This window comes from Vitis riparia, chromosome 15 (assembly GCF_004353265.1).
Source record: "Vitis riparia cultivar Riparia Gloire de Montpellier isolate 1030 chromosome 15, EGFV_Vit.rip_1.0, whole genome shotgun sequence".
NCBI lineage: Eukaryota > Viridiplantae > Streptophyta > Magnoliopsida > Vitales > Vitaceae > Vitis > Vitis riparia.
Genome location: NC_048445.1, coordinates 6,951,052 through 6,966,387, shown reverse-complemented (window position 1 = coordinate 6,966,387; position 15,336 = coordinate 6,951,052). Strand labels below are relative to the sequence as shown.

Genomic DNA, 15,336 nt, shown 5'->3' with positions numbered 1-15,336 from the left:
TTGGCCTCGTACTCTTTTAGTATTTGCCCCACGGCGAGCTGGGAGTCGCTGTGGATTTTAACTTTTGAGGCGTTCAAAGTGGTTGCAAGGTCCAATCCGGATAGGATGACTTCATATTCAGCTTCATTGTTTGAGGCGGGAAAATCTAGACGGATGGATTGCTCCAACTGTTCGTCGATTGGCGTTTTGAGGAGGAGTCCGACTCCTGATCTAGACGAGCAGGAGGCTCCATCAACATGCAGAGACCACCAGTCATCCGGTGTCGATTCTTTGTCCGGGGCGCGCTCTTCAGGCAATTCTGCTATAAAATTTGCCATGACTTGTCCCTTCAGGGATAGTCTGGGTTGATAATCTATCCCATATTCGTTCAGCTCTATTGCCCATCGTAGCATCCTTCCTGTTATATCTGATTTATGCAGAACGTTTCTGAGGGGTTGATTGGTGAGTACGGTTATTGGGTGAGCTTGGAAATAGGGACGCAGTTTCTGAGCGGCCGTGCGCAACGCCAGGGTAGTCTGTTCCATCCTTGAATACCTTGTCTCTACATCGGCAAGCGCTTTGCTGATGAAATATACTGGTCTTTGCTCTTGGGGCGATAAGGAACGGAGCAAGACCGCACTAACAGCCCAATCGGTAACTGCCAGATATAGGTATAGTCTTTCCCCAGGTTGCGGACTGCTTAGAATGGGGGGTTGAGAAAGATACTGCTTGATTTCTTCAAAAGCATTCTGGCAGCTTTGCATCCATCCGGATTTATTGACATCTCTGAATGCCAGAAAGAAAGGCTTCATCTTGTCTGTGAATCGAGCTATGAACCGTCCGAGAGCGACGAGTTTGCCAGTGAGGCGTTGCAACTGCTTCTTGTTTGTTGGTGCAAGCATGTTAGTGACCGCTTTCACTTGATCTGGATTGATTTCGATTCCTCTTTCGGTAACCATGAACCCTAGGAACTTCCCCAAGCTTACCCCGAATGCGCATTTGGCTGGGTTAAGCTTCATGCCATATTTTCTCAATAAATGAAAAACTTTCTGCAAATGCTGGGTGTGTTCGCTTCGGGTTTTGCTTTTGACTACCACGTCGTCAATGTACACCTCAATGATGTCGCCAATCAGCGGCTTGAAAATCTTGGTCATTAACCTTTGGTACGTAGCCCCAACGTTCTTGAGTCCGATTGGCATGACTCTATAATAGTAGAGCCCGTGAGGAGTTATGAAGGAAGTTTTTTCTTCGTCTTCCGGAGCCATGGGAATTTGGTGATACCCAGAGAAAGCATCCAAAAAGGATAACATTTCATGCCCGGAGGTTGCATCTACTATCTGGTCTATTCGCGGTAGTGGAAAACTATCTTTGGGGCACGCGTCATTGAGATTAGTGTAGTCTACGCACACCCGCCATTTTCCTCCCTTCTTGGGGACCACTACTATGTTTGCCAACCATTCTGGATACTCCACCTCCCTTATAAACCCGGCCTCCAATAATTTTTCCATTTCTTCCTGAATGACTTTCTGCCTGTCCGGATGGAATCGTCAAATTTTTTGTCGAACGGGCTTGGAGGTGGCTAATACGTTGAGCCAGTGAGAGGCGACGCTCGGAAGTATTCCGGACATGTCCGAGTGGGCCCAAGCAAAGATATTGCAATTTTGTTGGAGCACCTTTTGGAGCTCGAATCTCTCGGCTGGCAGTAGGAGGATACTGACGTACGTGAAACGTTCACCTCCCTTTGATAACCGGACAGCTTCCAACGGGTCTGCTGCCGGGGGATCTTTGTCTGCCGGGTGCTGTAATTGCTATTGGTTAGAAGCATTTGCTTCTTTGGGGGAGTGCTCGCGGTCGACGCTGGGTCCGGCCTCGCGAGTGATTTGATAACATTGCCAGGCAGCGAGCTGGCTTCCGTAAAGATTAATTTGCCCATTTTGGGTGATGAAGTTGACCATTTGATGGTATGTGGATGGAATGACTTTTATTCTGTGCAACCACGTGCGTCCTAAGATGGCATTGAAAGGGGATAAATCCTCAACCACAGAAAATAGAACGTTTAGGATGACTGGCCCGGCTTGAACCGGCAGTATTGCATCCCCAAGTGAGGTTATGGAAGAACCATTGAATCCGGACAGGGTTCTTCTAGGATTCTCCAGGCTAGAGGATATGAAACCCATTTGTTTGATGACCGCCACCTGCAACAGGTTCGCGGAGCTACCTGGGTCGACCAGGATTCTTTTCACATCGAAGTCTCCAACCCCTAATATTAGGATGAGAACATCTCGATGTGGTTGTAGCACTCGGGATGGATCCACAGCTGGGAAAACAATGATTCCATTTATGGGGTGGATGCCCCCACTGGCTAATCCCGGCTGAATAGATCTTACGTGCTCCCGAACCGTGGCTGCTCGCAGCAATCTCTGCCTTTTCCTTTTGGAGTTGTACTCGTCATCCAAGGGTCCTCCGTATATGTAGTTGATTACTACCCTAATAGGAGCCGCTGGGGCACGTGGGCCTCGATCATGGGAAGATCCTTCACCTTTAGGCGCTGTTCGGACATACTGCTTCAAGTGTCTTGCCTTTAGGAGATTCTCCACCATGTAATGGAGGCTTATGCACGTTTCAGTTGTGTGCCTATGATCTTTATGGTAATCACATCTTTTGCTGCTGTTCCTTTCTGAGGGGTTCGATCTTATTGGTACTGGCCATCTGAAGCCGGGCAGATCGCGGATTATAGGAAGCAGTTTTTCGTACGACTTGGTGAGAGGTGTTCGAATGAGTGGCGGGCGCTGCTCATCTTGCCCCATGTCGGACAACCCAGGATGGTTGGGTGCTTTGAAGCTTTTGGTGGCTCCACTTTTAGCGACTTGGCCAACTACTAGGACTTGCTGTGTAGCGGCATGGATGTCATTCTCTAGCATGGAGTATTTACTCACACGCCGGAATAAATCGTCCATGGTTGTAAGAGGTTTTTTAGCTAGGGACTCGAAGAAGGGGGTCCTTAGGCATATGATCCGCTTAAAAATTTGGAGGACCGCGTCCATGCTGTACGATTCTACTTGTAGGACAGCTTGTCCGAAGCGCTTCACGAACTCTCTCAGAGTTTCATTTTCTTGCATTTTGATGTTTTGCAAGGTGCTGATATTTTGCTTATGCCTGGCTGAGCATAAGTACTGCCCTACGAAGACCTCGGACAGATCCCGAAAATTGTCAATCGAGTTCGTGGGCAGTCGATGAAACCACGAAAGAGCCTGGCCTTGTAGGTTGGCTGGGAAAACTTTGCACAACAGCATATCATTCCCTATATCAAGGGTCATGAGCTGCCGATAATGCATTATGTGATCAAAGGGATCGTTGGATCCATCATACGTGGAGAATTTCGGGACGATGAACCCTCGTGGGGGTTCATATTTAATGATACGGGAGCTGAAATGCATGGAGAGCATGTCGTCCAGGCACCTGCTGATAAAGCCTGGAAGGGCTAGGTGCGAGGGATCTTTACCAACCAGCGCCACGGGGGGCGGGCGGCATGTCCCTGTAAAGTAGGCGAGCTTGAAGGATCGGAGTGTGCCTCCAGTGATATGGTGGTATGAGGCCTGTTTTTGCAGGGTGTTTGGGGTCCCAGACGCGCGCGCATCGCGTCAAATATTTGGGGCCTTTTGTCACGTTGTCGCTTGGATGAGACTCGAGTAGAGCCTGAACTTTCGTCTCGTCGAACATGGTGAGCGTGCATCGAGGTTTCAATAGGCCATGCCTCATGCGCCTCGAGGGTTGGGCTCGCCTCTCGGGGGAATGGAGCTTCCTGGTTGTGACAGGGATCCTGCCTCCACTAATAGTGCTGAGGCTGGGGAGAGCTTCGGATCCTCAAGACATTGTTTTCTTCCCTGAGTTTCCTTGTTTCTTGGAGCAGAATTTGCGTCTGCCGTTCGTTCTCTCGCTGTCGTCTTTCCATGCTGTTTCGCCATTCGAAGTAACCTTCGTCACCTCTAGCGGAAGAACGACTCCTTGAGGGTGAAGTCATCTTTACAGTTGGAAGGTATAAGATTTATTGAGAAGAAAAGACGTTCCCATAGACGGCGCCAATGTTGATGGCAAAATTCCCCTGCTACAGTAGTTGTCACTAGCAACGGAATCTCGATCAATGCATAGTAGTAATCCCTCATTCCTCCTGCAAAAAGATGTCCGGATGGGTTGTCCGGACACACCATCCGATGGTTTTGTTAGCCATGGCTAGAGAGATTAAGTTATTGACCTTTTCTCAGGGATATCCAGCTTACCTTCCTCCTTGTGTGAAGACCCTTTTATATAGTGTCAGAAAGTATGGCCTCGCTGTGCTGGCAGGTCCCATCGTCATGATTGCGGCTCATAAGGTGGCAAAGCAATCATGACATTTCTGGTGCCAGGTGGCGGCTGCCACTTCAATTATGACATTAAATATCGGGGATGTGTCAGGCACTTTGATAAGATTTAGGAATATCTTGCCTCTTTAAATATCGGGAATGTGTCAGGCACTCTGATAAGATTTGGAAATATCCTGTCGAGCTTATCTTGCATTGAAGATGAGTGACAGTTCAGGAGACTTGGTCATCAGTATTATCGGAGTTTGCTTTTTGATTGTGGGCGGAAATGGATCCGGCGAATTGCGAGTATTTAACGAGCCAAGCTATCCGGGGAATCTGAATCACTGGCCACGGATGTTCTCCGGATAAGCGTTATCGAAGGATCCGGACATGCCTGCCTGGGGAAGTTGAATCGTCCTCCTCTCCCATCCGACGACAGGCGCCGGATGTGAAATATCCGGAGAAGGTGGAACGTCGGCCGGATTCGGATGTGAGATATCCGGATGAGGTGGAACGTCGGCCGGACAGAATGACGGCTGTGAGATATCCGAAGAAAGTGGGATGTCGGCCGGACAGAATGGCGGTTGTGAGACATCCGAATAAGATAGAACGTCGGCCGGATAGAATTCTTCTCCGGGTGGAATGAGCTATGCTGCGCGTCGCAAGGGGGAGAGAGCCACGTGGCATTTTTTAGGGAGGATCCCACAAAGCCGACTTGGTAGGGAAAAACACGGCTTCATTCTACGTAAAGCCGACTTGGTGAGGAAAAACGCGACTTCATTCTACATAAAGTTGGCTTGGTGGGAGAAACACGATTTCATTCTACATAAAGCCGACTTGGTGGGGGAAAAACACAACTTCATTCTGCATAAAGTTGGCTTGGTGGGGAAAAACAACAACTTCATTCTGCATAAAGTTGACTTGGTGTATATAATGTTGATATAAATTCAAGATTAAATTTATATATATATATATATATATATACATTATTTTTTTATTTATTTTCAACTACATATATTATTAAAAAATTTGCTCTACATGAATGAGAGTAGTCAACATGTAACTTCAATATAATTTTTAATGTATTTTTTTCTTCAACGTCTTTTTAGTTGTAAAACATTATGTCTTATTAATGTTTTCCAACTTCAAAGCTTAATAATAAAACAAATTTCTATCTATAACAAATGTTTTAAGCTGTAAAATCTTTTCTTGGATATATTTGTTTTTCTTTTTCTAAAATTTATTATCAACAAATCTTTATTTTTTATTCATAAAAATAAATGATAAAATTAAAATTATTAAAAATAAAAGAGAAATATATCCCAACTTCAATTAAGAAGAGATATATTGAGCAAATGAAAGAATTAAAAGAAAAAAAAATTAGTGTATTAGTATTGTAGCTTAATGGTTTACATTGTTAGAGTTAGAGTGTAGCAAATAATTTTATTTTATTTTTTTTTAAAACACATTTCATGGTGGTGCAGAGATTTCTTTGTATAAAAGTTTTTAAATTTTATTATGGAATTTTTTTTCTTGCTTGAGTAAATTTTATATATATATATATATATATATATATATATATATATATATATATATATATATATATATAATTTTTTGTCTGTCATATTTTGTTGTCTTAGTAATTCAAAAGAAATAAAAATTATTTATCTTGCATCACTTCAAAACTAAAAATATTTGATATATTTAATAAGACTTTGATTTTCTTCAAGAAATGAGGTATAGCCAATCCATATTAGACAAATACAAATTGCAAAATTGTTTTCCATAAACAAATCACAAATTGACAAACTGAGCTTTTATGTACCTTCCACACTCCCACACCCTCTACAATTTCAAGGTTTTCCACCTTCCACGATCGCACACCCAGCATATGAACCCATAAACCCTTATTCTAGTTTTTTTTTTCCTAACTACAAATATTATCTTAATTGATTTTTTTTATAAATTTAATATTGGATTTTTTATTTTTATTTTGAAACTTTGTAATTTTAAAATTTTTTATTTTTGAAATTTAGTTAAATTACAATTATATAAAACATGTTTGTATTAATTTATTTTTCATTAATTTAACATTAGATTATTATTAATTTTCAATTATTATAATTTTTTATTTTTTATTTTTAATTAAATAACAAGACATGTTTATACTAATTTATTGTTCATTAGTTTAACATTGTATTATTATTATTTTTTATTTTGAAGTTTTGAATTTTTGAAATATAACTAAATAACAACTATTTATCTTAATTTATTTTTCACTAATCTAACGTTTCATTATTATTATTTTTTATTTTAAAATTTTGAAAATTTTTATTTTTATAATTTAATTAAATAATAACTATTTATCTTAGTTTATATTTCATTATTTAACATTCTATTATTGTTATTTTTTATTTTGAAATTTTTAATAGGACATATTTATATTAATTTATTAATAACTTACAAGTTTAATTATGACTTACAATCATGGAAGAAAATATCGGTAATCACGGATATATCGGTACTTCGATTTTACGGATATATCGGATATATCGGAGATATATCGGCGGATATTTTGGAAAAAAATATCGGTAGGCTTAAAATTGTTAAAAACTCATGGAAATGTAAAGAAAACTTCATAATAATATAATTAGAAGTATAATAGACATTTTAAAGTTGTTTTGTAGAAAATTTTGATATACATATGATATAATTTGCGATATTAAATGTAATTATATCATGTCGATTTATAAGAAATGTTAATTTTGTAATTGTTCTCATTATAAAGTCACATAAAATACTTCATTTCATTAAATAGCAATAATTTGTACACATTACATTACAATGTCCCTTTAGTACCAAAATGAGGATCGATGTGGTTCAATGGGATTGATAGATGAAGGAACGCCGTCTTGCTGTTGGAGACAATATTGGTACCAACTCAATGAGCCTCGATAATATTGGTTAAAAATTCTAACATGCCATGCATAGATCTCTTGACTGCTGCCCACTGCCTCTACATGGATAGGATACTCAAAGTTCACCCATGTGTTAATGCCCAATCCTCCTTCCATCTGATATGGAACTTGGTAAGGCATTTGTTTAGAAGGTGAATAACGTGACATACCATACTCTTCATCTGTTGAACTTGAAGGTTGACCATAACTCATCACATGAGGAGGGTAGACATTAGTCTCATTCGAGGAGTCACTAAATTGAGTTCCTATACTCATAGATTCAAAACTCCCTGAAAGTAACTCCTCATTATATGGTTCCATCATTCGTTCTCTTCCTCTATAAGGCTTCCCAATAGCTCCTATGCCTGGACCAGCTCTTCTAGAGCCATGGTCTTCATCCTGTGTGCAGTGTGTGAAAGTATTTTCACAGGTGAATTGGCTGACTGGATATTGACTATGTTGACGTTCATTAATATCTCCTCCCGCATTATCACCGCCATCATCAGTTCCACCTCTTGAACCATCGTAACCAGAAGCAGAAGTACCTGCAGCACTAGGTCTACTACTATGGCCAGCACTTGTGGAGTCAATCTCTTGGTGGGAATCATCAGTATCTTTGCTAAAACTTTCAGAGTGAACTTCTTCAGACAACACACGTTCAACATTAACTCCAAATTCTCGAGCATGAGCGGCAATTCGTGGATCGGGATTTCCAACTTCGTCATCCAAGTGTATAGGCCTCACCCATTGGAACAATAGGTTATCTTCTTCTTCACCCACTTCGGCTGAAATGTCAAGAAGATCAAGATAATCTTTTTCAGCAACTCGATCATTTTCTGCCTCCATATCGCTTAACTTTAGCCTCATATTATAGTAACAAAAAACTAATTGCTCCAATCGAGAGTAAGCCAAACGATTTCGTTGCTTTGTGTGGATGAGAGCAAACGTGCTCCAATTTCTCTCACAGGCAGTAGATGATGCAGTTTGTGAGAGAACTTTGATGGCTAACTTTCTCAATGTAGGTGTTTGATTCCCATACATAAACCACCATTCAGCTGCAACCAATTTGATAATCATATAAATACTTATGTGGTGAATTTACAATAATGATAATCAATTTTTTCCTATAAAGACTCACCGGGCACCATGGTTGACCTTGCTGCAATTGCCGCTCGATCACCGAATCCTCTTTTTGCATCTCGAAAAAGCACAAGCTATGTATTCAACATTTAATTTGTTAATATCATATTTGTAAGTAAACATTCAAATAAATTGATGAATGAAATTATTGTTTTATAGACAAATAACAGTTTTTTATTTACCTCATTTCCAAATTGACCAAGTGATTCAGTAGTTGGATCTAATTTTGCAAAAACATCATGGACCGCTTGAAGTAGTTCCGGATCACTACCAACTCCACGCCTATATTGAAATCTTGGATTCAAGAAGTATGCTACAATAAAATTAAGTAGAGTTAGTATTTTTTAAAACAAAATTAAATACAGAGTAAAAACTTATAAAGATATATAGTACTTAAGTACCTGCTGCATGAAGTGGATGTTTTAGTGTTTTCTGCCAACGATCTTGTATTATTTTGAACATCCAATCTCCAGCTCCTTGATGCGTAAGGTTCTTTTTCATCACGTGCATAAGCTTATACACAAATGGCATTGTGGGAACAACTTCAGAATCCATAAGTCGAAGCACCACGTATAATGGCTCATATAATGAAACTATATTTGTCATTCTGTCCCAATACGCATGGTCAAACAATAATTGCTCCAACTCTCGTCCATGTTTTGTTCGACTCAGCTTGTGTTGTGCCCAATCATCACTCATAAACAATTTTTTCAAATCGACCATTTTTTTAAGAAGACTGTCAAGAGCAATATAATTGGTAGCAAACCTTATAGCTCCTGGTCGAACAATGTCTCCACCACAATATAGTCTCATTTGTGCTAGTAACCAACCATGATTGTAAATGAAGTTAGTTATCTTGCGAGCATTGTTAATCACCTCGATAACATTGGGTCTTTTACCAATGTCTTCAAAGATTAAGTCGATGCAATGCGCCGCACACGGAGTCCAGTATAAATTATACTTCTTCATCAATTGTTTCCCTGCTTTCATGAATGCCGACCCATTATCTGTGACAATTTGGACCACATTTTCTTTACCGACTTCTTTGATAACAGTCTTCAATAGGTCGTATATATACTTGTGGTCTTTGATATAGTTCGATGCATCAACTGACTTAAGGAAGACCGTGCTCCCTTTAGAATAAACCATGAAATTAATAATACTTAATTTCGTGGGCCCTGTCCATCCATCTGACATTATTGTGCACCCATATGTCTTCCATTTATCTCTTTGTTGGTTCACATAAGCTTCCATTTCTCTGTACTCCATTTCCAAGTACTTGTTCTTTATGTCAAATAGAGATGGAGGTTCGATTCCCATTCCTACACTTCATATAAAAAAAATATGTAAAACATGTCACAAAAGACTATATTTACTAAAAGTATAGCACAATCTAACATTTCAAAAATTAGTAATTACCAGCTTGTTGTGCACCAATAATCATATTCTTGAAGTGATGAGACTTTGCTTTTGCGGGTGCGACGCTCTCATAAATGAAGAATTTGCTAATTAAGCGTCCCATCGTTTCTTTAATTGCACCACCCTTGAATATATCTTTGATATTTTTTTGTTTTGCTGCAGAAGACTTGTAAAGCGAAGGGGCAATAGGGGGTGATTGTTGCGAATGTCGCATACTATGTGATTTTCGCATCATCGACGGTAATCCAGTAGACTATGAAGACTCCCCCATTTTGCGTTTGCTTCCTACAATATTCTCATATTGTTCACGTTCCCATTCTGATGCTTTCGAGGCACGAACTGCAGATCGATACGCATCCCGCTCATCTGGGTGCATATCTGCCGGATACATATACACATCTTCATTCTCAACATCTTCATCATCATCTTCGTCTACCAAATATGTATGATGAGTCCCCATTGTGCCACGTAATTCAGCACGAATGTTTTCAATATCAGCATTTTTCTTTGCTTTTGCTTTTGTTTTGTCACGCACTAGGAATCGTATCTCTTCTTTCACTTCGGGCGGCACACTCGGACACTTTTTGGTGTTGTTATGCGGGTTGTTATGCATTAAATGGAACTTGAATCGCGTGATGCCTCCACTTTTCATCACCAACCCACAGAAATTACAAATTGTTCCATTTCGGTTACCCTCAATTGGTAAACAATACTTCCAAGCCGGATCTCGCCCTGGCAGGGCAGAACCACCACTAGCCATGCTAAATCTATTGCAATAAAAATACACTTGAATGTGATTTCAATGTAAACAAAATCAAGTCAATATTTAAATTTAAATATATGAGAAATGTACAAAATAATGATAAAGAATGAACATAGTTGATATTCCATATATTTAATTAAACTAATTAAATAATTTAGCTAAGTTAATTTTTTGAATCTAAATCTAATTCTATGAAAAATTTACTAAATTAAAAATTAATCATAATTGGATATGAAACTAAATCATGATAATCATAAAATTGAATATATTTAATATTCCATATATAGTAGTTCATGTTAATTAAACTAATTAAATAATTTAGCTAAGTTAATTTTTTAAATCTAGATCTAATTCTATGATAAATTTACTAAATTAAAAACTAATCATAATTGCATATGAAAAAAAATCCCAATAATCATAAAAATTGAACATATTTAATATTCCATATATAGTAGTTCATGTTAATTAAACTAATTAAATAATTTAGCTAAGTTAATTTTTTAAATCTAAATCTAATTCTATGAAAAATTTACTAAATTAAAAATTAATCATAATTGGATATGAAACTAAATCATGATAATCATAAAAATTGAACATATTTAATATTCCATATATAGTAGTTCATGTTAATTAAACTAATTAAATAATTTAGCTAAGTTAATTTTTAAAATCTAGATCTAATTCTATGATAAATTTACTAAATTAAAAACTAATCATAATTGCATATGAAAAAAATCCCAATAATCATAAAAATTGAATATATTTAATATTCCATATATAGTAGTTCATGTTAATTAAACTAATTAAATAATTTAGCTAAGTTAATTTTTTAAATCTAGATCTAATTCTATGATAAATTTACTAAATTAAAAACTAATCATAATTGCATATGAAAAAAATCCCAATAATCATAAAAATGAACATATTTCATATTCAAAATATACTAGTTCATGTTAATTAAATTAATTAAATGTGAAACTAAATCACAAATAATTATCTAAAATAAACTTATCAATTTGTAATTAAATGATCAAATTAACCTAAGTCAATTTAATAAAAATATACAAATTAATTACTATTGAATATAAAAATAACATTAAATCATACCTTAAGATTGAATATTTGAGCAACCTTGAGAGAGCAAATGAAGAATGAAAGCAAAATGGGTGAAATTGATGGATAAATAGCTATTTATAGAAGCAATTTGGGCCAAAATAGCCGTTGGAATACAATTTACCGTTGAAATTCAAATCTGGCCGTTGGATCACAAGCTGGGACAAATCTGGCCGTTAGATCACATTTAGAACGTTGGAATCGCATCTGGGCCCTTGGATCAACGCGGGCGTGATCTGGGCCGTCAGATCGCGCTGGAGAGAGGGGGAGAAAATCGCCAAAAAGTCGGCGATTTATCGCCGAAATATCGCCGATTTATCGGCGATTTTTCGCGGCTGCAGGCGATTTTTTGGTTAAATCGCCGATTTATCGGTTTTCACCGATATATCGCCGATTTTTTGCCGATTTTTTGCGAAAAATCGTCGGGCGATTTTTCTCCTCCAAATGCCGTGTCGCCGCTGCCCGATACACGATATATCGGCGATATTTCGCCGATATTTTCCTCCATGCTTACAATCATGAATTTAAAATTATGATTAATTGAATTATAAGTTATTGTTATCTTTAAAGTTATTTTGATATAACTTAAAATTTAGTCTACATTCTCTTATTATCATCAAGTTTTAAAATTTTATTTTAAAATATGAGTTGAAAAATAAATTTATATGTTTTATAATTAGAACCAAAATACATTTAGGTCATGTTTAGAACATTAAAATAGATAATAGGAATGACAAATTATATTTATTTTTATTTATTAAATATGTTGAAATTGTTGTGTAGGATGAGAATAAAAATAAAAATTTATTTTTATGAAAACCAAAATTTGCACAAAGTTTTTTTGTTTTTTTTACTATTATTTGTTTTTTAGACCAATTTTGACCTCATTTCTTGATTCCAAATTTATGAATTTAATCATTTTTTTTCTTTTGTCCTTTTATTTGACCCATTTTCATCTTTGACTCTCAGGCCCATTTGATTAGTATTTTGTAGGCCCTTTTGGTTTAATTTTTCAGCTCAATTTTAGGGTTAAATCTAAGCCTTTCATTTTCAAGGTTTCATCTCAACCACTCATTTTTTATACCCTACGATATATTCTCCTATTTCACAACCCACACATCACACTCGCCCCATCTTTCTTGCCAATCAACACAGCCGGCTCCCAGTCGAACTTCCGGGTTGTAGGCCAACTAGCACCTACGCTAATTCGCCCCGTTTAATATATGGGCACAAGTTATATTAAAATCCATTATTAAAAAATACTTTAATAAATAACTTAATTCTATTTATTTTATTTTAAATTTTATTTAATTGACTACTAAAAGTATAAAAACCATTTAAATATTAAAATATAAATTTATTCAAAAATTGTTAAAATATAAAAAATAGTAACGAAGTTCTAATATTTTATAAATTAAAATTAATTTGATGAGATAAATTATTAATATAATTTTTAATAATTTCAATTATTTAAATAAATTAATATCAATAGCAAAAAATTATCAATAACAAAATTTTAGAAATTAAATCTCAAATAAAATATTTTATATAAATCTTAGAAAACATTTAAATTTTTATTTAAAATATAGTAAACATATTTTAATAAAATAATTTCTAATTTTTAAAATAAATGAATATAAATATATTAAAGAAATTTTAGATAATTTTTTCTAAAAAAGATAATAAATATTATATTTCACCGTACTTATATTAATTATAATTATAAAATAACTTTAATAAGTATATCATTTCTTATTTTATTATTTTATAAAAAATTTCTTAAATTTTAAATAATTTTCACTTCAATAATATTTTTTAAAATCTAAATAATGTTTATCGATATTTTAAACAATCCTTCCCCGATATTTGCCGCCCCAATCACCTCTTCTCTCCTTCTCCATTTTTTCTTGCTTCTATCTATTTTTTTTCCCTCTTTCTTCTTATGTTTTTTTTTTCCTTACCCCAGGCTCGTGAGACTCATCTCACCATCTCTCTTTCCCTCGTGCTCACATCTCTTTCCGCCTCCTTTCCTCCCATTTCAGCACCACCACCACCACTTTTTATTATATCCCTGTCCTTCTCTTTATTTTTATTCACTTCCTTTCATATTCTTATAAATACTTTAAATTTATGATAATTTGGTTATTGTTTTGTATGCATTAGAGTAATTTATTTATTTATTTTGTGTTGTTTCTAATTTTTAGATCGTTGTATAAATCTGGTAATAAATAAATAATAATGTTTTTATTTGTAGATTATTCCAATGAACTTTTTAAATATTTATTTATTTATTTATTTGTTTATTTTATAATAATATTTATGACAAAATTGAAGCTTTTTTAAGATTTAATAATTTGTAATAACTTTTTTAAGTAAATTGAAATTCATGATTCTAATAAACCAAAATCCCTACATTTTTAATGAATTAAATTTTGTCTGAAAAAGTAAATAAATATAAAGGAGAGTCATCAAGATAATTTTTTTAATAGAAAAACTCAATTCTATAAAACTAATTTTTTTTAAATAAAATCTTTTTAATAAGAAAAACCTTTTCAAATAAAAAAATAAAATCCGAAAATCATGATTTTAATAAATTTATTTATTTATTTATTTATTTTTATATAAAACTGAAAATAACTTATTTTTTAGGAAAAAATAAGTTGCAAAGCTTTTCTAAATAAAATTGATTTGTTTTAAATGAAATAAATTAAAAGATAGATAAAATATTGTTTTTAGATTAACTTTTCGAATTCTCTTTAAAGGCAAAAATTCTTTTTTAAAGTAAAGTTGTAAATAAAAATCCTATTGATTAAAAGTTCAGGAAATTTTCATTTTTAGATAAGGTTGGAGGTTTTTTTTAATTAAAGCAATATTCTCATTTCAAATCAAAATAGTAAGAATTCAAATCCAAAATTTGCTTTCTTAAAAGAAAAAATTTTGAAATTATCTTTGCTCTTAAATAATATTGATGACCCAAAATAATATTTGAGCATTCAATTGTTCAACACCCAGAACCTCCTCTTCCTCTAATTCCTCCACTGGGAAAACTCTACCAAGATCTGAACAATCTATTATTTCTTCAATTTCACTTGGAAAGTCACCTTCCCAATCAAGAAATCATCATGATTAATTTGAGCAATCATATCAGAGTATACATCAAGCAAGTCTTGATCAAAATCAAAATCCATGTTTTCACCTGGTTCCTTCTCCTGGGGCCTGGACCGTGGCTTATTAGCTTTTGTCGATTTCACATGCTTCATGAGATCTAGAACCACCATGTTCTTCTATTTCCTCTTCCCTGAATTAAATGCCTTCTAGTTGATGACAATGGGTTTGACACCTTTAATTGATATCATAGCTATGCGAAATGAGGAAAACATGAATTGGAGGGTACTCTAGAATAACTAAATTGACTAATTGTTGTCTTATTAGAGCTCTTATATTCAACTTATGGAAATGTGACTTGGGGCCTACAGTAATTGTTGGGCTCCTTCGTATGTGAGGGAGTGGGCCTCATATGCTTGGGACTAAGTCAGTTACATTAAAAAAAGAAAAAGAAAAAAAAAAGAGATCAGGAAAAAGAAAAACAGAGAGAAAAGAAGAAAGAGAAAAAAAAAAAAACATA

General features: G+C 35.3%; 2 protein-coding genes across 2 annotated transcripts in view; one reads left to right on the top strand and one right to left on the bottom strand.

Moving 5' to 3' along the window:
* The window catches only part of LOC117932410 (protein ELC-like), a 96,398-nt gene that overhangs the window by 27,892 nt on the left and 53,170 nt on the right, over window positions 1-15,336 (top strand). The gene's annotated exons all lie outside the window — the stretch shown is intronic.
* LOC117931916 lies at window positions 1,788-3,699 on the bottom strand. Its single transcript, XM_034852988.1, has 2 exons — window positions 3,482-3,699; window positions 1,788-3,405 (listed from the first exon to the last, which is right to left on the bottom strand). The coding sequence occupies exons 1-2, from the start codon at window positions 3,697-3,699 to the stop codon at window positions 1,788-1,790; spliced, it is 1,836 nt and encodes a 611-aa protein (XP_034708879.1).

Coding starts and splice junctions, on each gene's coding strand:
- LOC117931916 (XM_034852988.1), bottom strand. CDS start 3,699: ATGTTCGACGAGACGAAAGTTCAGGCTCTACTCGAGTCTCATCCAAGC. Junction 3,406..3,481: donor GCCCCCCGTGGCGCTGGTTG/GTAAAGATCCCT, acceptor CATGCATTTCAG/CTCCCGTATCATTAAATATG.